General features: G+C 42.2%; 2 protein-coding genes across 12 annotated transcripts in view; both read right to left on the bottom strand.

The window, feature by feature from the left end:
- The window catches only part of TTC23L (tetratricopeptide repeat domain 23 like), a 61,160-nt gene extending 57,843 nt beyond the window's left edge, over nucleotides 1–3,317 (bottom strand). For 5 of the 7 annotated variants that reach the window (XM_058717108.1, XM_058717149.1, XM_058717098.1 and 2 more), the window contains exons 1-2: nucleotides 3,100–3,317; nucleotides 1,327–1,401 (exon numbers count right to left, since the gene is read on the bottom strand). In XM_058717108.1, coding sequence (XP_058573091.1) covers nucleotides 1,327–1,401; nucleotides 3,100–3,140 — 116 coding nt within the window. In that variant the 5' untranslated portion in view covers nucleotides 3,141–3,317. Of the gene's footprint in view, nucleotides 1–1,326; nucleotides 1,402–2,696 lie in introns of all 7 variants that reach the window. The other 2 variants (XM_058717133.1, XM_058717123.1) reach the window with 2 other exon arrangements.
- A 4,944-nt stretch (nucleotides 3,318–8,261) lies between these two features.
- Nucleotides 8,262–27,021, bottom strand: part of RAI14 (retinoic acid induced 14) — a 144,752-nt gene continuing 125,992 nt past the window's right edge. For 4 of the 5 annotated variants that reach the window (XM_058716980.1, XM_058716990.1, XM_058717005.1 and 1 more), the window contains 10 exons: nucleotides 26,679–26,857; nucleotides 26,389–26,417; nucleotides 25,228–25,314; nucleotides 24,021–24,107; nucleotides 21,405–21,459; nucleotides 17,957–18,075; nucleotides 15,765–17,300; nucleotides 14,450–14,599; nucleotides 10,800–10,865; nucleotides 8,262–10,204 (listed from right to left, as the gene is read on the bottom strand). In XM_058716980.1, the coding sequence (XP_058572963.1) occupies nucleotides 10,127–10,204; nucleotides 10,800–10,865; nucleotides 14,450–14,599; nucleotides 15,765–17,300; nucleotides 17,957–18,075; nucleotides 21,405–21,459; nucleotides 24,021–24,107; nucleotides 25,228–25,314; nucleotides 26,389–26,417; nucleotides 26,679–26,857 (2,386 nt within the window). In that variant the 3' untranslated portion in view covers nucleotides 8,262–10,126. The remainder of the gene's footprint in view (nucleotides 10,205–10,799; nucleotides 10,866–14,449; nucleotides 14,600–15,764; nucleotides 17,301–17,956; nucleotides 18,076–21,404; nucleotides 21,460–24,020; nucleotides 24,108–25,227; nucleotides 25,315–26,388; nucleotides 26,418–26,678; nucleotides 26,858–27,021) is intronic. The other variant, XM_058716995.1, reaches the window with a different exon arrangement.

Genomic DNA, 27,021 nt, shown 5'->3' with positions numbered 1-27,021 from the left:
ATAGGCAGGTTGGATGAAAGGTCTGCCTTGCCAGGTTTGTAACTTCTTCTATATGTTGCCATAATAAATATGAATTCTGACTAGTAATAATAAATATGAATTATCTGATTACTTCCAAGATACTCTACTATGAACTCTATATCTTAATTTCAATTTTTATATTATATAAAAAAATTACATAAACCTTAACCTCAAGATATTTCATGAGGAGGGACAGAATTACTAAGCTATTAACCACTTGTCACATGTGGCTATTAAGCATATGAAATGTGGCTAGCCTGAACTGAGATGTGCTATAAGTGTAAAATACACACTGAATTTCAAAGACTTAGTTTAAAGAAAACATATAAAATATTTCATTAGTTATTTTATAAAATACTTCGGACACATTAAGATAAACATCGTATTAAACTTCAATTTACCTATTTCTTTTTTGTTTTTTAGTACGGCTACTGGAAAATTTTAAATTATCTATGTGGCTGGCGTTTATGACTTGCATTATATTTCTATTTGATAGCACTGGCACAGAGCAATGGTTCTCAACCAAGGGTGACATTTCCCCTAGGGGAGATTTGGCAACCTCTGGAGGTATTTCAGCTTTTCACTACTGGGACGGTGCTACTGGCATCCAGTGGGTGGAGACCAGGAATGCTGCTAAACATCCTACAGTGTACAGGTCAGGCCCCCACAACAAAGAGTTATCCAACCCAAAATGTCAGCAATGCCAAGGTTGGGAACTCTTGGTACAAAGGAATGGTTCAAGAATTGACTCTGGAGTCAGACCACTTAGTTTAAATCACTAGCTCCGTGTTGGGCAAATTCCTGAACCTGTTTTTGATTCATACTCCTTAGCTATAAAATTATAATAGTATAATAGCACCGCCCTTACAGGGATGTTGGGAGTTAGATGAGTTAATATACAGAAGCACTTAGAACAGTGCCTGGCACACAGTATTTGCTCAATAAGTATTAGCTATTATGATGTGAAAGTTTAATTTACTTATTGTCTATTTCACAACACAATTTTAATTTGCTCATTAACTCTGTTATATTGAATTCTCCATGACTTTACCAATCTTGTTACAATTATAATTAACCTATCTGTAAAAAATAGGTTAGGAAAAAATTATTTTCCTTCTTGCACAGGTTGCACAAATACAAATGGATCTTAGAGCAGAATCGTAATTAAAACACATCACAGAACTTCAACCTTCTCTTCTATGTAACAGGCGCTCAAAGCTCCTCACCCCAGGTTTGCCTGAAGTGGGAGGTCCCTGTGTTCCAGGCCAGTGACTGAGTGTGATGTCAAGGTTCTGAGCTACTTACAAGTGGAAGCAGAAGTCCCAGTCAGTGTCATTGCTGGCGGTTGGAATGCGGATGGGGCTGGCTTGCATCTTCTTCCTACCAAGAATCACAGGTGAGGTCGGCTTTGGGGAAAAAAAGCTATCCTATTTTCCCTCTGTTGGATGCTGTTAACATCAAACTGAAACTGCCTAAATATATAGCCCATCTGAAATTCAAAAATAGACTATACACACTCATGCATAGAGACACCTGGAAAACAGAAATTAAAGACATTCGTCAAACTAAACCTCTGAATTAAAGTTCTTTCCTCTACATTTTTTTTTTACATTTATTTATTTTTGAGAGACAGAGCACAAGTGGGGGAAGGTCAGAGATGGAAGGAGACACAATCCGAAGCAGACTCCAGGCTGTCAGCACAGAGCCCGAGTGGGGCTTGAACTCACAAACTGTGAGATCATAACCTGAGCCGATGTGGGATGCTTAACCGACTGAGCCACCCAGGCGCCCCAAAAGTTCTTTCCTCTAATTCCTACTCCATAGTACCTCCAAAATCCCTGACTTTTTCTTGCCCCCTTAAAGCCAGTGCATTTACAGCTCCTGAATCACCAAAACTATGTTCTGCTCAAGTCTGATATTGTTTTTGCAAGATGGATGCAAGCAAAGGAGGAGCTTTTAGTATTAAATGAGGTATAGCCAGTTTATCGGTTAATTCTTCTTGTCCCTAGGGCATTCCCACTATTTAATAGGAAGTCCCAGTTAAGGAACACACACGCGTCTATTTTGGTATTGTCGTTAGCTGATGGGGGGAAATGGTTGAAAACTCGTGGCAAAAATCCGATTCATAATTATTTGTGAAATTCAATTCTCACGGCTCTCCCCATCGCTTAAATCCAAATCGAATGTACGGTTTTGTACTGAACATTAACACCCGCCAAGTCGCTCCTCATTTCACCCTGCAGAAGGTCACTCATTCCCAACTGAGCCCTGAGCAGCTCTCTCTGACCCAGGCTCCGGAACGTCCACAATCCAAAAACCAGAAGGAAACTTCATTAATTTCTCTTTCTAATCTCGACTTTCAAAACTATGGCCAGGGCGAGGAGTTGTGAGTTCTCAAACTCCTGAGTTCTGTTCAACGAGGTACCATACGTCCCTGAATAAATTATAACACCAAACTTTGGCGCCTCTCTCAAACGCAAAACCCTTTCTTCTCTCCCCGCAATTTCGTAAACCCTGACGCCACATCCCGAGCCCCAGGCGAGCATCCCAAGGCTTCTTTCTGGCGGGCGGTGTCCCCGCCGCAGAGGTTCCACGTGGAAAAGCACACGCGGGGCGCCGCAAAGGAGGGGTTGATTCCCGACCCGGCCTAGGGCAGAGAAGCCACGCCCCGGAACTAGCCTTCCCGTCTCCCTCAGCCGGCGAGCTCAGCTTCCTCCAGCGGCGTCAGCGTCCTGGCCTCGACGGACCCCGTTCAGGGAGCCGCAAAGGTGCCTGGCGGTAGCGAGACCCTGAGAGGTCCGCCTGCGGCGCGCCAGCAGCCCAGGTTCCGCCTCGGAAGACAATGGGGTTGCCATGGGAACGGGACGCCGCCAACAGAGCCGGGAGCGTCGGCGCCTGTAGCCATAGCCACGCGGGGAACTTCCGGCCCCGGAAAATTCAGGGCCGCTGGGACCAACTTGGGCTTTCCGGTCTTTTTTGTTTTGTCCGGGCGCGACTCGCACAGCCTCAGGCTTGTCTTCAAAACTTCCCTCAGCTGCGGCGGAAACGTCACCTGTGTTTTTCTCGAAGGGACTTTACCTGTCAGGGTTGAAGATGCGGGGAGAGGAGAGAAATCCCATCGGAGGATGGAAGAGAGCGCCCGGTTCCACGACCCTACCTACGTAAAGCAGTAGTGTACGGTGTACCCGGCTGTATGGGCGCACCCCTGCGCGCCCCCTGCACCCCCTCCGCCCCCCGGTGTTCTGGCTCTCCGGGAGCGGAGAGAAAAGGCCCAGGTATGACTACTGACGGTGTCGGCACCGTCTGTTTTGCCTCTCCCGGTGAGATTTGAGCCATGCTTAATCAGGAACGCGGAGTGCAGGAAATGAGTAGTTTAAGCAATGGGCCACTAATTCTGCTAATGATTAGCAGTTCCGGGAACATTTTCGAGGGGGTGGGGCACATTTGGCAAACACCACACAGCCCTGATTTATGCAGCACGTGTTCTTATACCACCGCTCCTCTTCAGTGGCCTGACATACACAGTAACAATAATTCAGATCTGACAGGTGCAGGGGCGCTTGTGGCTAGTACCTGAAGGAACAGCACCGGCTCCGTAGCCTTGTGTATAAGAGTATGATCACGAACCCTACAATAAACGACGGACCCATGGCAAGTCAAGCTGAAGGTGATGTGTCCTCATTTTCAAAAAAGCAGGCTCGGTAGAGAGAAGGAAAACATTTACTAAGAACTTCAAAGGTGGTGTTTAGATTTGGTGTTTGTTCTTTCCAGTTCGGAGGATGAAGTTTAATTGCTACTGATCCAAGACTGCCAAGAGAGACCAACCAAGATAGGTTGGAGGAGCTGTTTGAATGAGTTTGCTTAAATATCTCTTAAGGAAAACCTGGACAGCCTTTTAACTTAAGGTTTAAAACTGTTGGCTCAAGATCCTGAGTCAAAATTTTAGAAAGAGCCCACCCCCTTTATTCTGTCTCTTAAGAGATCTCCCAACATGGAACAAGGATGAGAGCAATGAACTAGCTTCAAGATTTCCCCTATCTGGTTTTGACTCCGTGTGGCCTGGGGCAAATCACAGCCCCTGGGTCTGGATTTTCTATGCAAGAAGAGTATTTGTTACTATGAACAGTATTTAACATATATGAGGATAAAAAGGAAGAACTGGTTTCCTGTTCTCTAATTCTCATTTCCCTTACCGTTAAGTTGGTCTTCATCAAATTGAAAAGTTTTAATGTTCTGTCATTCTGGGAATTGGCTGGGAGTTTGTTTCTCAGTGTATTCAATGTAACTTTTCCTTCCTGAACCCTGGCTTTTGCCCATCATGGTGAAGGGAAGTGAGGTACCAGAACAGGCACTGAATTCCCATTTTAAGAATGACACTCTGGTTCCACCTCCATTTAATTAGCTCTGACCAGAAGTAGTTCATCTGTAAAATTAAAAGAAGGTTAAAGACTCAGAAGGTTAAATTAAAAGAAGGGTAAAGACACAGGTCAAACCTGTGTGTGGTTTTTTTCTTTCCTTGCCATCTTCACCCTGTCCCCAAATGTAAACCTTAGTCACGGGTAAATGTGCTCAAACTTTGTTCAGTAACTGAAATGCGGTGCTAGTAATCTGGGCAGACATTGCTTTCAGTGTGTTGGCTCACGGTCCCTCCCTTGATCCTGAACAAGCATCGCTGTTACAGAATCACACAGAGGAAGCATGTGCACAGGGTCCTTCCAGATTCTTCCATCCCCAAATAAACTGTGATTAACTCCTAATTATTTCAGCTTCAAAGACTGTGAAACTTAAGGACAGGAAATGCAAATAAGATTTCCCTTCGACTGTATAATTTCTTAAAACACATCTGTCCTCTCTAGAATGGGTTAGAGACCTTACTTCTGAGCTCCCACACTATCCCATCCATAATCTCCTCTTGACACCATTATATTGGCACTCTCTGAGTTTCTCACAGTCTCCATGCATCTGTCCATCCACTCAGAAAAAAAAAAAATGCATATTGAAGAAACCTATTCTGTGCCCAATACTGTTCTAAGCGTTAGGGAAGCAATAGCGAATAAATAGACAAAGATTTTGCTCTCTTGGAGCTTCTATTCTACTAGGTAAAGAAAAACAGGGCTATTAGTAAATAGTCTGATGTCTCTGCAAGTTAGAAAAAGACACAGAGCTGAGGGAATAGGCAACAATTTTGTGTGAATTAGAATTAAAAAAGCCTCTTCCTTCATCCAGACTCAGGCCCCCTGTTAAGTGGTTAAGCTTTGGGACTAGAGGGTGGGCTGGATTTTAGGACTCCCCTCCTCCCTCAACTGGGTGAACCACCTTACGTGAAAGTGACAAATTGTATGGAGAAAAATAAAGTCAGATAAAGGATCTAGAAAGTGATGTGGACATATAGATTGTGCTAGTAGTTAAGGAGGGCCTCTCTAACAAGGTAGCATTGAGCAGAGGAAATAAAGGAGAAATAATACAAATGTCAGAAGAACATTTTAAGATAATAGCAAGTACAAAGGCCCTGAGGCAAGAGCAAGTTTGGTGGGTTCAAGGAAGAGCAAAATGGCAATTAAGAATGAGGAGGCTGAAGAATGGGTCCGTGAAAGAGCAGAGCATTGCAGGGCCTTCTAGACAATTCATTCATCTAAATATCCACCCACCCAGTGAATACTGAATCCCTACCAGGTGGCAGGCCCCGGTCTGATCAGTTGTGAGTTCCTTGTGAGCGGGAGGTGTTACGTTCACCACTGAGCCTTTGGCACTCAACAAAGTGCCTGGCTTATTATCAGTGCTCTGCAATATTTAAGAAGCCTGGAGTCATCTTGCGGAACTCTCCAGTAGCAGAGACTCTAGCTCCTCAGTATGGATATCAGTTCCCTATCACTGCTGTAACAAATCACAACAAATTTATTGGCTTAAAACAACACAAGTCTATTATGTCATGGTTCTGGAGGTCAGAAGTCTGCAGTGGCTGTCACTGGGCTAGAGACAAGGTGTAAACGAGGCTGGTTCTTTCTAGGGGCTTTCGGGAGAATCGTGTTTTCTTGCCTTTTCCAGCTTCTACAGACCACTTGCGTTTCTTGGTTTGTGGCTTCAGCCTCCACCCTCAGAGCCAGCAGCACAGCATCTTTATTTTAATGTTTGTTTATTCAGAGAGAGAGAGAGAGAGCGCACGAGTAGGGGGCAGGGCAGAGAGGGAGAGAAAGGTTCTCAAGCAGGCTCTGCACCGTGAGCACAGAGCCCAACGTGGGCGCTCAGATTCATAAACCATGAGATCACGACCTGAGCCGAAAGCAAGAGTCAGATGCTTAACTGACTGAGCCACCCAGCCACCCCCGGTGCAGCATCTTTAAATCTCTGACTCTTGTCTCCTTCCACTTTAACAGACCCTTCTGATTAAGTCAGCCCCACCATAGAGCCCAGGACAATGTTATTGAAACCCAGCTGATTAGCAATCTTAATTCTGCCAATTTAATTTTTCTTTGCCATATTACATAAGATATTCACATATTCCAGGAATCAGGACATAGACCTCTTAGGGGGTAGGTCCACTATTTTGCCTACTCAGTGTGTTTAACCTGACTTAATTTGCATATGTTTGAAAACATCCAGAGGTCAAAGGGAACCCGTGCTACTTCTCCCGTTAAAAACTTACAGTATTTGGCTGTGTCTTGTTCCTTTCTCTCCCCTACACATCTTCCATTTAAAATCTAGTACATCTAGTCACAGTACTTAAGTGTACGGTTTCTTCCCATGGTAGGGCTTGGTTTATAATGAATGTGCAGGGATGTCTTCCCTTCCACTCACTTCTATCTCTTCCTCTTCAGAGGAGCTTTTCCATCTGCTGAAACCCACTTTGATTGCTCTCTCAACCGACAGGCTCCTATGGCTTACTCATGGCAACCATCACAGTTGAGCTCTTGTCCTTTGATTGTTTCACAAATATGCAACTCTCACGCTTGAATTCTTTGCCCAAAGCTGAACAGAAATTGCCACTCTGTGAATGCCTTGGTCTGTTGCTTTTCCCAGCCCCCGCTTAGCTTTGCAGCCTGCCTTTTAACTGCTCAGAAAGCATCATCCCCATCTTTGCTGGAGAGTGTTTCTGCTGCTGTCAGCACTCAGCATTCCACAGTTATGCCACGTTGCACAAGGTTGTGCTTCAACACGTTCTGGGAACATTTCCCCCACACAGTGTCTTATGTGTTTATCTTAAGTTGGGTGGGTTTAATTATTAAAGGCTTTGCAGTCTGTCTTCAAGTTTACGTAAGGAAAACAAAATGATGAGTCTTATTCAACCAGTGTGAAGAAAAAGGCCATTCTTTCTCACACACGCTGTGATGATGCATACGCTATTCTACTTTTGTTCTCTGCATTCTTGTATCACATGATGGAAGCTATTGTGAAAATAGGCAATTTGAAAATTACCCAAATAGTCCTCACATGTGTGCATGAAGACATATATAGGACAGTCATCACATCATTTTTAGGACTGTAAAATTCTGGAAGCATCAATGAGGAACTAATAAAAATATAGCACCATCGAACTATGAAATATTATGCAACAGTTAAAAAGAATTAAATGTGTGATGGGGAACAGTATTTCTCCAAGATATTTTACGTATCTTTTTTTTTTTTCTTGTAAGAAGAGAAACGACCAATCTAATGGAAGCTTTTAAATAGTTTAGGGTACCTGGGTGGCTCAGTTGGTGAATTGTCCCACTTCGGCTCGGGTCATGATCTCACGGTTTGAGCCCTGTGTCAGGCTTTGTACCCACAGCTCAGAGCCTGGAGACTGTTTCAGATTCTGTGTCTCCCTCTCTCTCTGCCCCTCTCCTGCTCACGCTCTCTCTATCCTTCAAAAATAAACATTAAAAAAATTTTTTTTAAATAGTTAAAAAGAGAACAGACAACTGAGGGGCAATTTTGAATTGAAGAACCATGATGCCACTGTCCACAAGTGGCTGATGCTTGGGGCTGAGTTGCTAATCAGCTGACCTTAAATAAGGATTTCCCTGGGTTATCTGGGTGGGTGTGATGTAATCGGAGGGGTCTTCTAAAGTGGAAGGGGGGGTGTCAGAGTCCGACATTAAAGATGCTAGGAGATGGAAATGAGGTGACAGCGAGAGACCATGGACCACTGGCAGCCACTGAGTGTGACTTGGGGTGGAAAGCACCATCATACCCAACGCCTCTGACCTGATCCTAAGAAGCCATACACATATGCTTATGAGGGCACCAAAAGTCAACAGAGATGCAAAATGAAACAAAAGTTTATTTTCTGCAATACCTTCTGTAAATTACAAAGGCAAAATGCTAAACTACAGCATATAACTTTTCAATATTTAACCAGAGTACTTATAATAAATACGCATCCTGAAACAAGATAAAAGGCTACACTTTGTCAGGCGTCCTACAAAATGTCTCAAGTTTTATACTCTGCAGCATTTCTGCGTGGGGGCAGGAGGGGGGGTTGTTTGCATTTTCTTAAGTGCTGTGACAAAAGGTCCTTTCACATTTCTTTGGAGCATTTTCGAAATTGGTGAAGTATAAACAACTTAAGAAAAGGAACACCAAGCTTGAAAGCCGTTTCTGCTTTGTGGTCGTTGGTCCTCATCCAATACAGATGAGCACATCCTCCAATATAGCCCATCACCCTGTGCGCCCAGGCACCCTGCGGTCTGTGGACCCCATCAGAGCAGGCCTACGCTTTGCGTTATATACTTCGGAGACGTCTGTATTCAGCTTACATCTCTCAACAAAAACAATGCCATAAGGAAGCTGCAAGCAAGTTTGAAACGTTTTTAACCTGAAAGTCAAGGGAACAGAAATATTTGCCCCCACGACCTTTGCTATGCACCATCATGTATGTGTACCATGTTAGGATTCTGGTTTCGAAGGTGGAAAAGTGATTGGCTAACAGTCCTTCCAAGAGATCATTTATGGGCACTGGTAGAGCTGGGGTATTCAAAAATACTCAGTGGGTAAAAGGAAGATTTTCTATATTCAGAAATGTGCTACAGTTGTGAGGACACGATGGCAGAGAGGCTAGGGGGCCGGTGGCAGCTCGTGTAGAGTTTGGAAAGGGAATACATAACTACCTTGGCTATCGATGCAAACTCTGAGGAAAAAGTTATGCTTTAAAAAAGTCATAAGCATGGTTATCTAAAAATACTTTGTTAATAGAGTCTAATGTAAATTTCACTCATTTAGGGGTTTAGCTATGAAAACATCTTTAAGAGCCAATAAAAATATTGTAGAGAAAAAAACACTTTTAAAAAACTGAGGTTAAGAACTATGAGGCTTTTTTTTTTTTTTTTTTTTTTTTGGCTGTAAACACGCAGTTTACTGTCCCTTGTTGAAACACGAATGTTTGGATTCCTGAGCTTCACGGATAACAGGAGGCAAGTTTGCATAGAAGATTTGCAATATGTCAACGATTTGCTTCAAAAGAATTTCTAAGGACAACTTGCTTTTGTTTCTCAACTTCGTATTTTAGTTAAGAGTACTCATCAAACTCTGAGACTAACAAGCAGGGTGATGAGCTATATAAGGCAGAGGGGGGAAAATGATGGGATTCATGTTTTAAGTCCACAGGATGTCATGATAAAGGCTCTTAAGTATGCACCACATAACGAGTGCCATACTATTTTGGTCAGAAGTTAAATCATGTTTTGGGCTTGGAAACCAAAGGCAAAGGGGCTCTCGGGTGCTGACTAACACCGCCTGAGTGTAGGAACTAAAGCAACGTTCGCTGAGCGGGGAGGTCTCAACATATTGCTCAGTGATGACAAAGCCCCTCAGCTGGTCGGGTCCCACAGCAGGTGCCCACCCACCAGCACCAGGACCAGGAACAGACCCCTGGTTCCAGATTCCGGCTCTGGAATCTGAAGGGACACCAGGGCATTTCACTTGTGCTGCTCTCAAGTCTCTAAGCAGCTCTGGGGAGGACAGCCCTCTCCTGGACCCAGTCCTCAGAAAGCTGCCTTAGGAAAGGGAAAAAGCTAGGCTGGGCCATGGTGCATACCACGAGTGAGAACAATGGCAGTGGTTGCCGACAACTCCAGATCTAACACAGAGATGGACAACAAGGGGGCAGTGTCCTGCCACGGAATCCATTCTACTTCTTCTGGGACTGGTTTTTACACATGGTAAGGATCTGCTTCAGTACTTTCTGGACATCTTCATCCATCTGGCCCTAAGGAATTCAAACAAAAGACAATCATTAGAACTTAAGGTCAGTCCTGGCAGTCTTCCCCAGGGAACGCGACGGCCGGCTGACATGAAGCCCTTGGCTTTCCCCCGGATCTTCCAAAGGAACGTCAACCCTAGTGATTCTGACGTTTCTAGGAGGGAGGGAGAGAGCGGGCCTTGCTCTTGTCTCTCTGGAGGATGATGAGGCTGGGTGTGCTAGAGCCACCAGCAAAGGGTTTCTGGGTCTCAGTTGCAAATGTGAGCCCCGCCAGCCAAGCCGCCAACAGTCGTGGGGTGAGACAGTGCTGCCGGCTGAGAACATTGGCACGCCTGAGAAAGCAAGCCTGGGTTCCTCCCCCTGGTGGGGGTAGCAGCCACATCCTCCTTCATTCCTCAACAGAGGATGAAGCTGTTCTCCGTAAACGGCACAGGGCTCCTGACAAATCCAAAGCAACGCAAAAGGCGTTTTAAAGCTTCTCGATGTAAAAGATTCTCATCGACTTTTCATTTGTTCTACTGGCTTAGTGACGGGAGCTGGGGTGACATCCACTGTGATATTTCTTTAGGATATCCAGGTACTTCATAGGCTGTTATCATACCTGCACAGCATACAGAAGATGCATTCGGTAAACAGATATCACCTCCTGGTGTTGTTTCTTGCAGTCCTAGAAAGAGACAATTTGACACTGTTTAGCAGACCTTTACAGAACAAAAACAAAAAGCGGTAAGAAAGCTGTGGCCAAATGCTACCACCCAAGTGATTTCCTCCACCAAATGCTAGCATATGAGGACTTAAAAATTGTTGTGGGCTCACTGGGATGTAGATTTCTGAACACTCGTCAAAATTCTTAGGGAAAGATCTGTCAATATTCTTAGGGGGAGAAAATCTACCTATTTCATATTTTGATACAACTCTAGAAGAAAATTCACGTAAAAACTAGTTATTATATAATCCCACATTTGTTGCAAAAACCCTACGTATACATACTTATGCAAATACACAGATACATTCACACAAAATAAATGGTGCAAAGAAACATACTGAATGCAAAAAATGACTATCTCTGAGTGGTTGAATTATGGGCAATTTTTATTTATAGAAATTTTCCAGAGTTTTCTGTATTTTCCAACTTTTCTACAATAACCAAGTATTCATTACTTTAATTTTTAAAATCTAGTCTTTTAAAAGGAGCTGTTGATCTCTCACAAAATAGCCCGTCCTAGAGCCCCCCAGGGAGTTCAATTATTTAGGTGTCAATGGTGATGAACAGGGCGGTGGCACCTATCCCAAATCGCTGCATGTTCCTCAGTACAGCTGTTGATGCTTTTATTTCTCCTTGTGGAGCTACTGTTGCAGTTCCCCTCAGTGACGATTTCAAAAATCTTAGCTCTGAACTCTTCTAAGATGGTTTTCCTCCAATTTCATGATAAAAATTGATCCTATATAGATCACTCCAAAAATCTACAGGGGTACCTGGGTGGCTCAGTTGGTTGAGTGTCTGACTTTGGCTCAGTTCTTGACCTCATGGTTCGTGGAGTCGAGCCCCGCATCGGGCTCACTTCTGTCAGCACAGAGCCTGCTTCAGATCCTCTGTACCCCCCTCTCAGCCCCTCTCCTGCTCATGCTCTCTCAAAAACAAATAAACATTTTTTAAAAAATCTACAAAAGTCCATCAATACCCTTCTCACCTCTTTCCTATGAGTGTCAGAACATAAGCTGTCCTTCCTATTCAAGGACAACCTATGAAACCTCAGTCCTTTGAAGTTCACACCATTAGAAGGTGTACTTAGTACCTTTTTTCATATTGTTTCCTCCCATCTTTTGCACACTTCCACTCAATCACTTAAAACTTCATCTTCTGATCATCGCCCTCTTTTACATCTCTGTTTCTGTCATCATTTGGATGGCCACAACATCCACATGCAGGAGCCACGTGACACTTTGGCCTCTCAGTTCCCCAGGGACGACCTCCTCCTCCCCCTCCCCCTCCCCCTCCCAGCCGCACATACTCACAGCCCTGCCTCTGTCATTACCTCTGAAATCTCAAATGAAAGCACCTCACCTTCTGATCACCAGCTACCTTTCTAGCAAATGTGCTGTAGCCTTTCCTGCCTCTTGCTGTGGTTCTTCAGCCCCATCAGATTCCTAGCTACTTGGTCACTTCTCTCGGGCAGCCTACTGGGGTCCCGATCCCACCCCACCACCCCACTCGGACTGTCCTTGCCACGGCTGCCAAGGGCCATCTAAATCCCACATCTCAGTCCTTGCTGCCTCTTCCCTATCCCCTTGAGATTCAGCATGAGCATCACTTCCTGCAGGAAGCCTTTCGAGACACTTCTTCTGTATGCCCAGAGCATGCTGGGCATCTATCAGTCAGTGCTTACCACACAGAGAATATGGAAAGCCATTATATTAAAGTATAAATTCAGTGAAGACAGGGACTGTGTCTTCCTTTTATACCACCAGCACCTTCTATAATATTGATACGTAAGAGCTCATTAAACATTGAAAATTTTAAAATGATTGTATAAACCATCAGCACTTTACCTATAAGTCTGTGATAACCACTTTATGAGAAAAATGACCTGCAGAACACAATAGGGAGCATCTTCTTCTCCCCTGATCATTCCTTTGCTGCGAGAGATGATAACACAAAAAAGCTGGTTTTATACTCTGTGGCCAGCCAGAGTCTGGACTGCAGAAACCTGAATTCACCCGTATCAAAGTCTGTACTGAAGACATCATGAAATCCAGGTCCTGTTTGTAAACAGAAACTAGAGATCTGTCTTGAACCACCCCTTGATTTCACATGGAAAACATAACCTACCCATGTCAACAAAAACCTTAACAAATATTGTGATAGGTGAAATACTGGCCCTCCAAAGATGTCCACACCCTAAACCCCAGAACCTGTGGAATGTTACCTATATGGTAAAAGGACCTTGTAGGTAGGATTAAGTTAAGGATCTTGAGATGGAGGAAAGGTTTATTCTGATTATCTGGGTATCTCTTAAACATAATCACAAGGGTCCTTAGAGAAGCAAGGCCAAAGGTGAAAGGAGGAGATGGGAGAACAGAACCAGAGGTGGAGTGATGTACTTCAAAGGTGGATGTAGGGGCCATGAGCCAAGGAATTCAGGTGGCCTCTAAAAGCTAGCAAAGCCCGGGAAATGGATTCTCCCCTAGAGCTTCCAGAAGGAACCAGCTCTGCTGACACTTTGACTTTGGTGACACTGATTTCACACTTATTGATCTCCAGAATTTTAAAAGCATAAATTTGTGGAGTTTTTAAAAAAAGTTTGAGAGAGAGCGCAAGCAAGTGTGCAAGTAGGGGAGGGGCAGAGAGAGAGGGACACAGAATCCCAAGCAGGCTCAGCACTCTCAGCATGGAGCCCCACTCGGGGCTCAAACTCACGTACTGTGAGATCATGACCTGAGCCAAAATCAAGAGAGAGACACTTAACCAACTGAGCCACTCAGGTGCCCCAAATTTGTGTTGTTTTAAACCAAGTTTGTGTTGATCTGTTACAATAGCCACAGGAAACGAATACAGATATGGAAGGACTCTCCTGGGTGAAATGAGGAGAGGGGCCAATAAGCAGATTCAGACGCACAGATATGCAATTACCAGAGATCCTGGGCCCTAATAAGAAAAAGTTCTTGCCACTGCCAGAGACAGTAATGACTGCAGTCAAAAAAAAAAAAAAGGGAGAGAGGGTGGGGCGCCTGGGTGGCTCAGTCGGTTAAGTGTCAGACTTCGGCTCAGGTCATGATCTCGCAGTTTGTGGGTTTGAGCCCCGCGTCAGGCTCTGTGCTGACAGCTGGAAGCCTGGAGATTGTTTTGGATTCTGTGGCTCCCTCTCTCTCTGCCCCTCCCTTGCTCACACTCTGTCTCTCTTTCCCTCTCTCAAAAAATAAACATTAAAAAAAAAAAAATGGAGAGGGTGAAAAGTTAGTGGATGTGTCAATGTGACGCCTATGTGCCACCGTGCTGCCTCCCCCCTCTCAGAGATCCAGGTCACCCACCTCATTGCAGGTGAAGACTGGAAATCCCACCACTTCCTCCTGCCCTCACCAAACAAATCTTTAGCTACTCAGCCACTCCTTCAGGCTGGGGCTCTTCTCACTCCAACCTGTCCCCACCTAGCTGAGCTGGTGCGTAATCTGCCTCGTCCTCCACCCCCAACCCCCCCACCCCCTCACCCCCCCCCCCCCCCCCAAGCAGGAGGCAGAAACAAGCCCACTCACAGCCAGCTGGCTCTGTAGCTGCTTGACCTGCTGCTGCAGTCCTTCCAGCTGCTGACTCTGCCTCTTGGACGAGCTAGCTGAGTAGGAGAGCTGTGAGAGGCTGTTCAGGGCCTCCTTCAACTTGGTGACTTCCTTTGACATCTCATTTATCTGGCGAGAAAGGAAAACTATCAGCAATAGGTAGGCAAGATTCTGGATAGTTCTCCAACACAGCCTCTTATTGGCCTCAGGGACTTGAGACTTTGGAACAATTTCTCTTTTATTTTTTAAAGAAAACCCATACAATGAAATAGGTAACAAAATCAGCAAACCCACATAGCCCTCTAAGGCCACTATATTCAAATAAGGGCCCCAGATTCAATACTGTGCTTCGAGGCATGAGGGTAAACAAAAGCTAGGAGGATGCTTTCCTATTTTACTGTGAAAGGGGGTACTATCAGAATGAGGATTTTAGGCATTCTTCATTTTGAGACGGCTATGTCTTGTTCAGTAGTGCTGACATGGGCAATCAGGAATGAGTCCTAGGAACCCTGACTTCTCTGGGCATCTTGCTTTAAAGTAAACATAACCCCTCCCCGCAACCTGACCTCTGCCTCCTAACTCTCTGCCCCCTTGGCTTTGGAAGCTTTTTTTGAAATTTTCATCATACTAAAGGAATAAATGATAAACAGTGCTCTGATCAATGCCATTTGGAAAATCTGACCCAGAGGACTGGGGACGTGGAGCAGATTCAGGCACAGAACCATTTTTTACGCCCCCCTCCCCTTTGTTTCCCCTCCTTCCACCAAGCCATGCTCAGCCCATCTCTAATCACCTGCTCCCCACATTCCCTGCTTCCCCTCCTATATACATCTTTGATAATGAGTGCCACGGAGGGCGGTTCTTAACACTGACTCAGGGGAAAGCTCATGGAACTTAGGGAAGCGGGATTAAGTCTGGAAGTATTTGGGTTTCCATATGATGGAAGAATCTGTTTGGATTCCAAAAGAGTTGAAGTTCAAGATGGGTTACAAATGCCTTTCAGTTTGTGGGTTCGCTTCTGATCCCTGACACTTGACACAGCTTCTGTAAAATAATTTTAAAAGGGAAAATATGCACCACATATGTGAAAATGCTTCAATATAAGGGGAGTGATCGACGATCAGAGTTTTGTTTTGTTTTTTTAAACATAAATGTCCAAACTACTAATCTTAATGTGGCCATGGGGACAGATGGAGTCACATGCAGAACTTCTGAGCAATCACAAGAGACCAGTGCTAACTAGAAACTAGTGTCTAGCTAACTAGAAACTCAACAGCAATGGAGTCTCACCAACCTTCTTATCTTTATCCTCCTCCAGTTTGGAAGAGCTCTCCGACTGTCTCTTCATTTCTGCGAGCTCCTCCTGAGCGTGCTGGAACTGTTGCCGAAGTTCGTTTGCTTCCTGTTCTTTGGATTTTAAGAGAGCCTGAATATTTTCCTTTTCCCTTTTCACTTGTGAGACCTCACTTCGAATCTGGGAGACCTCCAAATGGGCTTTCTCTTTCTCTTTTACGGACTCCTTCAATTTTGAGGCCAACACACTCACTTCACTTTCTAGTGATGACTGGAGCTTTGCGTAGGCAGACCTGGGCACCATGGCGTCAGCCATCGCGGCCTTCTCTTCCAGGAGTCGTTTCTCCAGTTTTGCTACTTCCCCTTCCTTGCTTGCAAGGTGCTCTTTGAGACTGCTTATTTTTTCCTCCATCTCTTTCGCAGTAGCCCGCAGTGTGGTTATCACCTGCAAATGTTCTGTGATGGAGACAGAGTTCTCTTTCTGTGCGTCCACGAGCTGTTTGAGCTGCGTCAACTCGTTCAATACCTTTGAGTACTGAGACTTCATTTCGGACAATGCCTCTTCTGCCTTAGCTCTGGACACGTTCGTCACTAGCATCAGTTTCTCATGCTCCGCTTTATGGATATATTCGGCTGTTACGTCTTCTAGAGATTTCCTCTTCCTGTAATCCTCCAGCTCGGCCTGGGCTTCTTTGTACAGCTGGGACAGCTCGCTTACCTGTTTGTTGAGCTCATCTATCATCCTGTTCATGGCCTCTTTCATATCCCCAGCTTCATCGCCGGCTTCCGGTGTCATCTGACTCTTTAGGGCATCTTTTAGTTTCATGATTTCTTCTTGGGCCTCTTGGTATTTCTCAAACAAAAAAGCTTTCTCCTTATTCATATTCTCAATCACAGAGCAATATGAACTTTTCATCTCCTCGTACTCTTCCCCAGGAGACTTAATACCCAAATCTTTCTCCTTCTCTACGAGTTTTTCTTCTAACTCTCTCACTTTCTCCTTATTTCTTTCACTTTCGGCTAATGCGTTCTGGAGATCCTGCTTGAGCACATCTACTTCCTCCTCAGTGATCCGTAACTCACGGAGATGTGAATAACTGTCCACGCTTTCGGGCGAGACAAGGCCCAGTTTCATCTGCTTCTGCACGTTAAGGACTTCTTTCATGGCCTCCTCGTACTTGCTCTGAGTTTCTTTCAGTTTCTGGCTGAGGTCGGAGCCATTCTCTGAAATCTCTGCACTGTTCACGCACACCAATTCGGCCCTCCTGGACTGGAGCTCAGCCTGCAGCTGCTGCTTCTCTGCTTCAGAGCTCTCTAGTCTCTTCTGCAAGTCCTGCAGAATCTCTTGCAGTTGCTGAATTTGCCCGTCACTGTCGAGAGTGGATTTACTCAAGGAATGTGTTAAGACGGATGGAGATGACTTGGAGTCTAGGGGAGGGGTTTCACTAGGTCTGCCCAGGGGTGGGGCCGAGTCAGTTCGAGTGGAATGGTAGGAGTCAAAGCTCAGGTCTGCATCTGCCTCCTTGGGTGATTTGGCCTGCAAAAAAGGCAAGAATGAAATGGTGCCAGAGGTGTGGTTAGGTGAGCAAGCAACTGGTAGAAGAGAACAAATCCAAAGCTTACATAGGGGAGAGCTGCAGCATCCCTTTATGGGTACTTTTGCCCCATGACAGACCATGGTCTGGGACATGAGAATTGGGTTAACGACACTAAGCTTATTCTGTACTCTCTCAGGACAGCTCATTTCTGCCACTTTAAAAACACTAGATTTGTTTGGGCTCTAAAGCCTCTGACCCATAATTTTTCCTTTGCTTCTCATATTATTCCAGTAGCCAAAAGGGGGCAATGGGCTTAGCATAGCTATTTCAATCAAGTTCTTAAATCTGCTAAACGATCAGCTCTGCTAAATGAATGGCTGTTTATACACACACACAAACATGTGTATATATAGTAATATATAAAATGCACTAAGTATATAATTATATATAATTTACCAATTTACAGAAATAGAGTTAATGAATTACTCTCTCAACAAACCTAATTTGAAACTATAAAACGCTAAAGGCAAAGTACATTTAAAAAGGAAGAAGAAACTAATGTAGAGGTTTAAAACAAAATATCACCTGACTGACCTGAAAAAACCCAATAGTTTGACCCTACAGGATAGTTCGTGGTAATAATCTATGTACCTACCTGTAATTTATCTTGTAATTCTTTATTGTGTAAGGTAAGAGAAGCAACTTTTGCTTGCAACAGGACAAGAAGATCTTGTTGGTCAGCTTCAGAACTTATATCCAATAAGCTATCAGCACCTTGGAAAAGAGAAAAGTAATTTTAAATAATATTTTCTTAAACTAATATTTCTCTGACCTCTAACCGAGTCACTTCTACCCAATCCAGTGCTTCTTCCTGGTTCTGATGAAGAATGAAAGCCCCTAGCAAAGCCCCTGGTTAGATGAACAGCAATCCTCAGGTCCTGCGGTTCCCTCATTGGGGTATGCCTAGCATAGGTGTGGATGCGTAGAAGCTCATCTGAAAACTGATGGATTTGGTCATATGTTTTCCATTCCCCTTATTAAGTATTATACCTTGCCTAATACACATATTATGATATACCTAATATACCATACCTTGCCATATCATATCATGCCTAGTAAGTGCCATTTATGTGAATCCTTTTAGAAATATCCTACGATCTGGTTCACTTCTTATCCCTACCACACTTACTCTAGTTTCAACTTTATCACCTGACTGAGAAGCCCTGCAAACAGCCTCGTAACAAGCTCTGTCTCTCTCCTTAGTAAACATATAGCTTTACCTAACACTGTCAGGCTAATCTTCCTAAAATGTGCTTTGATAGGCTCATTCCTGTGGTTCCAGTGCTTTAATCACTCTCTTTTCAAAATTAATCTCCAGATTCCTTAGTCTGGGTTAAGGCCTCCATAATCTGGTCCCAAAGTACTTTTTCAGGTGTATGACCCATGATTTCTTTTTTTTTTTTTTAATTTTTGTTTAATGTTTATTTCTTTTTGAGACAGAGAGAGACAGAGTATGAACGGGGGAGGGTCAGAGAGAGAGGGAGACACAGAATCTGAAACAGGCTCCAGGCTCTGAGCTGTCAGCACAGAGCCCGACGTGGGGCTCGAACTCACGGACCGTGAGATCATGACCTGAGCCGAAGTCAGACGCTTAACCGACTGAGCCACCTAGGTGCCACTGACCCATGATTTCTAGCATCACATCTTCCTCAGGTTCAAACTTTCCATCATACCCTCTATATCTCGACACAAGGCTGCTTCCTTAATCTTTCATCCATCTGATAGCCCTTGCAGCATCTCTTTGGCTAAGTCCCTTGTAGGCAGGTTTCAGGACCCACAGCAAACTCTGCCTCCTCCTTACAGCGTTTGCTGGCCCACCCCAGCGTGCACCCGTCTCCTCTTAACCCCACAATCCCACTGCTGGTAAACCACAACTTTTTGACATCCTACTGATTACCACACTGAAATAGCATCTAAAGCTCTGCCACTCAAAGTGCTCACTGAGACAAGAGCCTTGCTCCCAGAATGTCATTCAGTGCACCGATTCCTTCAGACTGTCATTAAGTGCACCGCTTCCTTCACGCACCAAGTCTTTCTACAGGGGAAAAAGTGTCTGCTGGACAAAACAGTGTGCTTAGCAGTATAGCTGGATGACTTCCTGGTGCAAACTCAGAACAGTTGTACAGACCACAATCTTGAATAGCACGGATGCACATTTTTTACTACAATTTTATTATTTTCTCACAGCCATTTAATGCAAAGATGGAAACTTTCATCTTAATTTGGAAGCAGGCAAAATGACATTTCTTCATAGAAATGCTTACTTCTGATGTCAGGTTCCTAACCCACAGCTTTATAAGGAGTCCCCTTGACATGATCTCTGGTAAGTTTGGAATAAACCAGAGGATTGAGAGCATGACTATAATTCTAAGCAATAGAAATTACTTCTAAAATACAGTGGATGGTTTTTAAAGAATCCAATGTAACAAGTGTTCAAATAACTTGGATCTCTGCCAAGAATTACAAAGTTTAATATTTCTAAATTCTGTAAGTTAAAAGTTCCAAACACCTATGAAATCATAGGCTAAGAAACTAAATGCTGAAGCAAAAGGAGCTTTTGAAATAATCTCCATGAGGGGCACCTGGGTGGCTGATTCGGTTAAGGGTCTGACTCTTGGTTTTAGATCAGGGCATGATCTCACAGTTTGTGAGTTCGAACCCCACATCAGGCTCTGTGCTGACAGTGCGAAGCCTGATTGGGATTCTTTCTCTCTCCCTTTCTCTCTCTGCCCCTCCCCCTCTCACTCTCTCTCTAAAATAAATATACTTTGAAAAAGTAAAATGAGGGGCAGCCTGGGTGGCTCAGTTGGTTGGGTTTCCGACTTCGGCTCAGGTCATGATCTCAAGGTTCATGAGTTCGAGCCCTGCGTGGGGCTCTCCACTCTCAGAAGAGTCTGCTTCAGATCCTCTGTCTCCCTCTCTCTCTGCCTCTCCCCTGCTCACTCTCACTCACACTCTCTCTCTCAAAAATGGATACACATTAAAAAAAATTTTTTTTAAATAAAAATTTAAAAAAGTTAAATGGAATAATCTACACATTTAAAAAAAATTTTTTTTAATGTTTATTCATTTTTGAGAGACAGAGAGAGACAGAGCATGAGCGGGGAAGGGGCAGAGAGAGAGGGAGATGCAGAATCCGAAGCAGGCTCCAGGCTCTGAGCCGTCAGCACAGAGCCCACGCGGAGCTCGAACTCACGAGCTGTGAGATCATGACCTGAGCCGAAGTCGGGCGCTCAACCGACTGAGCCACCCAGGTGCCCCTCTACACAACATTTTAAATGGATTCTGGGGGTGCTGAACTATATTCTTAGAGGGTAAACCTTAGGATGGATTCTGAAGACAATGAATTAAACCCTGTCTTGGTGAAGACAGGATGACGGTGTATGATTTCAACACTGTCTTTGCATTTCTCTATTTAAGATGCACAGTAGGAAAGTTAGACTGTGCAGCCATGGAAGTGCTCAGTTGGCTCTCCCTCAGGAAATAACCTGTTGCTCAGCGTTGAGGAGTGCCCCTTGTGACGGCTCGTGGCCTCAGACCTCACCACAAAACAGTGCTTTATAATACATAAAAGAGAAGACACAGGCTACGTAATTTAAGAGCTGATTCTGTAATGTGCCAATAACAAGAATACAGCAGCAGGTCTAATGCCATATTTCTAGTAGAGAGACTGTAAGTGACATTTCAAGATACCCGCGATAACAGTAAGGTGACAGGACATTACCTGCGAATTCTCCTGCTGGCAAAGTCACTGGTCTGCTAATACCACTGGGCGTTATTGTCTATATTCATAATTGAAGGAAGTGCTAACAGTAGTTGGGGGCAAATGAAAACAAGATGTTTTTGTTTTCACATCCAAGCTCAGGGGCTCCTTAAAATCCAGGGGAAAGTGTCAGCCTGTGTGGTATTGGCAGCTCCAGGGTGGCACCCCCGGGGGTTCTCGGACCTCCTCACACTTCCTCCGGGTGGGCCTTTGATGTATGTAAATGGACGTGGACTAGAGACCTGTCGGAGGAACACAAACAGACACCCCTTCCTCTTACCTGTCGTGCTGTCACTTAGTCTGTCTTTGTTTTCCCGTATAGAACTGATCTCAGCCTGTTGGAACACAAAAATGACTTCAAAGAATTTTCCTGAATATGATATTCCACAAAAGAAGCAAGCAAATTTTCCTAGGTTTACACAGAACAGGTTTCCTTCTAAAAAAAAAAAAGTTAGAAAATCACCAGGAAAGGGAATATTTTAAAATATAAGTGAATAAAAGTGACGATGATCTACTGAAGTATGATTTCTAAAACGTGAGGTTCCAGAGCGTGTAATCTCAAAATAGTTTTCAGGAACTTTATTAAGTAAAATACAAATATCTTTTAAGATTATAATAACTTTATGTAATAGTGAACTTAGTGGGCTGTGTCCTAAAACCTGAGATGGCAAATATTAGTTTCATAATGAAGTCAAATACAAGTCTTACCTATCTGGATAATATACTGATTAAAATACATTAGAAATACTGGTTTAGCTTCACTATTTTATAAATTAACCATTATTAGTATATTTTTATTAATATTTTTAAGAGAATTTGTAGTAAATAACACCTGTCAGGGAAGATAAAGGTAATTTTATAAGGGAATACAAAATTTTATGATCATGAGTTGACAATCCCCTAAAGATCTCCTCTAAACCTTTGCCCCTGAATATGTGTCTGTAAATACATTGCAAAAGTTCTTGCAGCTTCAAAGCCAGACTCTCATTTCAAAACAAAATGCAATGAGTTGCCAGAAATTACTATGTTTCATCTGGATGAGCGGTGGACTATGTATGATAAGAGAGAGAAGTTTTCAGCAAAGGAACTTTTGTAAAAGCCCAAATGCTAAAAATAAAGTGGCTCATTTTTGGCAAGTGCTTATCTTTACAAAAAGCTGCCTTTTTGCTTTATTAAAATAGACGTTTATTTTTCTTTTTCAACTATCTTAAAGTACAATAAATGGCATCCATTTAAAGTTTACAGGTTGAGTTTTGACAGGTACACACTCATGGAACCACCACGATAACCAAGATACAGAAGGTGTCCATTAGGTCTACAAGATTCTGCATACTTCATCACAGCCAATACCTGCCCACCCTATCCCCGGGTAACCTCCACTCTCCTTTTTGCATTTTCTAGAATTCCTATAAATGGAATGTCATGGGTATGAATATGTGTCGGGCTTTTTTCACTCAGCCTGATGATTTTCAGATTCACCCATGATGCTGCTTATGAAGGACATTTGGATTGTTTCCAGTTTGGGGATATGTGAATAAAGCTCTGCAAACTTTTGTGTATACAATTTTTGAGACATAAATTTTCATTTCTCTTGGATAAACATCAGTGAGTGGATGGCTAGATCCTATGTTAGGTGTGTGATGAACTTTTAAAGAAACTGTCAGTTTTCCAAAGTAGTTTTGCCACTTTACATTCCTACCAACAGAGTATGATAATTCTAGTTCCTCCACATCATCACCACCATGTAAAAATACACTTCTCAAACTTTAGTCATTCTAAATGGTGTCACTTTTTATCTTTTTGAGATTTTTTAAAAAAGAAATGAAAGGTTTTTTACACTCTATTGCTGAAAATTTTCATTTATTCTTCTCTGGAATGCACTGCATCCTTTGAGCCATAATCACATTAGAAGACATTAGGGTACTAATTGTAAAAGTATAACTTCCTTTCCTTCCCTCGTTTAGGTATTCATATTAAGAATTTATTAATAAAATCTAGTTAAAGTGCGGGAAATGTTAGGTTGACGGAATCTTTTTCAGATCACTGTACATCTAAGTTAAAAGATAATTTATTTTGGGGCTGCTGGGTGGCTGTCAGTTAAACACCTGACTCTTGGTTCTGGCTTATGTCATGATCTCACAGTTTTGTGAGTTCAAGCCCTGCATGGGGCTCTGCACTGGCAGGGCGGAGCCTACTTGGGATACTCTCTCTCCCTCTCTCTGCCCCTCTCCCACACACGCTATCTCTGTCTCTCTCAAAATAAATAAACTTAAAAAAAAAAAGGTAATTTGTCTTCAGTAATTCTTAGATGAGGGAAAGAAGTATACAATTATTCCACTGCAATTTCATTTTAACAATTAGAAATTTTATTTTCTTTCCAAGCATAATTTCCTAGTGATGGTTAGGTAAACAGACAGTAAATGAAAATATCCTCCCATTTCTTAAAATACCTTCCAACAAGAAATCTAGAGAATTAGGTAGAAAGGATTTTCTAAAATTAATGCATATTAGCTTTATAGTCAGGAAAAGTTTAATTACAAATATACAATTACTTGTCAGTAAGACACCAGAGAACAATCCTCACTTCTTTCTTTTTGATGGGCATTATATCAACTCGATTTAGTAAGAAGATTGGTTATCAGTTAAGTTCTTATCTTTGTCCCTTTTTTTAAAATCAAGAAAATTAGGTATTACTTACAGAATGTAATCTATTCATTCTACTTTTTTTGTGTGGAGTCCATGCCAGAAGAAATAACTGAGGGGTGTGCTTCGTGATGAAAAGGTTGTCAATCAATCACTGGGAAGTCTATTCTGTTTTGTCGGATGTTGTACCACTTAAATCATGTCTATCATGTATCTTAAAATTCAAAATAAATTGAACACAGACAGGAAATACCTTGAAGGGTGGTTCAGCAAAGAACACGGATTCCTTTCCCGAAAGTGGCGTTGAAGTTATTGATCTTGGGGAAGACACATCACTCAACTTAAAAAAACAAAATGAAAATCACAGATAAAGAACGTTTCTTCAAAGACTTTTCTTCTCCAGTGCAAAGGATTAGCCTATTTAACCAATGCAAATAAATCTAACAGTAACCATCCTTAGTTTCACTTAATCCAAGGGTATCTTCTATTTAATATGGCACCTCAAGAACTTTTTGAAAGTTTGCAGAGTATAACTTTCTTCCTATATTTACTGGAAGCAATTTTCAAAATCTATAAAACTTCTGTGGCATGTTGGGAATATTATTGATGAATATGCTAACATATTTAACATAACTTATCAGAGGAGATATTCCTCTCAACTATTTGAGAGATTTCATAGACATTCGAGCTTCCTCCTATATGCAATAGTCACTATAAGCTCAGAAATGAAAGCTGCTTTTAATATTAGCCAACCTTCAATGTAATTAGAAAGGCAAATATATTTGAACAGAATTTTGAGAAACCAGCTAAAATTCATTTTTAATTAACTGCCTCACCAGCTACCCATTCTCCCCGCCTTCACTTGAGCTGTTCATGTGAGCTACTAAAAGTAGACTGAGCGTCACTTAAGGAAAAAGTTTCTGTCCTAAGATTTTGAGAAATTTCCTTCAGGCTCTTTCTTTTCTTTTTCTTTTCTTTTCTTTTCTTTTCTTTTCTTTTCTTTTCTTTTCTTTTCTTTTCTTTTCTCTTCTTTTCTTTCTTTCTCTCTCTCTCTCTCTCTTTCTCTCTCTCTCTTTCTTTCTTTCTTTCTCTTTCTCTCTCTCTTTCTTTCTCTCTCTTTCTTTCTCTCTCTTTCTTTCTCTCTCTCTCTTTCTTTCTCTCTTTCTTTCTCTCTCTCTCTTTCTTTCTTTCTCTTTTTTTTTTTCCTGGAGGCTTTAAAAAAAGATACTGTTCAATTCCCCAGCCTTGCACTAAATAAGAATCAACATTATTTACATACTAATAATCAAAATCTTTCATGCCATTATCTGTAATTTAAAACCAGTAAAGAAAATTTTAAATGTGCATTTAAGAGTCAATTCTAAACATTTCATTTTGGCCTAAAGATAAAATGACAAAATCATGGCTTTTTCTTGTTGTTGTCATATGTTTGTTCAATGTTGGTTTACTTTTGTTTTTACCTGGGTAGGACTGATAGGAGGTGGTGGAGCTTTGCGTTTTTTTGGAGTTCCACTTCTTTCTGAGCTTATTTTAGAGACTTGATCATGCTGGAAGTTATCACAGTCCAAAGAATGGAGGTGGGTTAGTTCGGTTAGTAAAGTCTGAACAAACAGCTTCATCAAACAAATGAGAAAAACCTCAACAGTTCATGCATTTCTTACTTCAATAAGATCTGACATCTGCTACCAACATAAAAATAAGTAATATGCATGCTTCGAGTTTTCTTCCAGCAGCCCATGCTTTAATAGCCAGAAAATAAAAAACACAAGACAAAACCAGATTAAGTTGGTGTAGAGAATTGGGAAAGTAGAGGATGGGGAGCTGCCTGCCCCAGTTTAGAACCCAGAATACAATGATAGTCTAGCCATCTTAATGCAAAGCAGTGGTATTTCCTCCACCTTTGCATTACTTCCACTCCTTTTTAAAAAGAATGTCAATATGGGGGCAAGCGGAAACGTCTTCTCCGAAGGTTATGGATAAATAAGTGACACAGTTAGTACCTAATAAATTCAGTATTGGCTATTTCCTGTCTATGATAATTTTTCAAAACCTTTGATGTGTAAGTAAATAAATGTAACCGCCAACTATACATCTCATCAAAAAAGTAAACAATGGTGACAATGTTTTTAGGAAAAAACTCCAAAATAATAGGGCAATCTTCTCAATTTCTATCTAGAACTCTAACAACATTTTAGAAAAGTTCCAATTAAAATGAAAGGAAAAGCTAACCCTCTTATATTCATTAAATATCTAACACTGTCATGGATAGAGGTCTATAATCCATGGGATACACAAGCATTTAAAATATTGTTGTTGTTCCTTCGCAGAGCTAACCAAACATTTTCACAACAACAGAAAATATTAGTACATTTCAGAAAAAGATGAATATATGAGTAGCAAGTTTAAAGTCACATGCTTTGGAAACAGGGTAAACCATTAAGAAAACAGTTACCACCTTCTAACAATGAATCATCTATTCTAAAGATATTTTACTCCTTAAGCATTTTCAACATAGTTTTTATCACTTTTCTAGTGGAGCACAGAGCGGTTTAATCAGAACATTTTCAAATTCCCACAAGCTATGATGGCCAAAAAAAATTCTCTCCCCCAAAGATAAATACCTGCTTTGGTTTTGTTGGTGTCTTTGAATCTATAGAGGAAAAAGTGGGAAAAAAAATAAATAAATAAAGGTAAGAACCATGACTCACATCTACTTTGGGTGGGAGATACACACACACACACACGCACACTCACACCCATACACACAACAAACACAGTATTTAACACATTTTTCTTCAAGAATATGTTTAAAAGAATAATAAAATAGATCATATTGTGCACATTCCTTTACCCTTTGGGGAAAATGGAGTGGATAAATTTAAAACAACACTGACTATTTTCTTTCACATACCAGAATCCTGAGAGATTTTTGATAATAGAAGGCTTTGAATTCCTGCATTTTCTGAGAGTTTGGAATAATGTAAGGCATTGTGTCCAAGAGAATCTACAAGGTTTAGGTCTGCACCCTTTTTAATTAAGGCTTCCACAATATTAGAGCTGCTGATCTCACAGGCTAGCATGAGAGCAGTTCTAAAGAAAAAAAAGGAGATACCAAATTAATACAACCAAAATGGGGAAACACTTTTCTGAGAAATCACTTATCCTGAAAACAAGGAAAGAAAGATGAAGTACAGTTAAATATATACACTTAATGGACTGTTAGTGAGAAGAAACTAGGGGTGTTTTTTTAACTT

This window comes from Neofelis nebulosa, chromosome 1 (assembly GCF_028018385.1).
Source record: "Neofelis nebulosa isolate mNeoNeb1 chromosome 1, mNeoNeb1.pri, whole genome shotgun sequence".
In the NCBI taxonomy this organism is placed as follows: Eukaryota; Metazoa; Chordata; class Mammalia; order Carnivora; family Felidae; genus Neofelis; species Neofelis nebulosa.
This window is presented reverse-complemented; position numbering and strand designations above follow the sequence as displayed.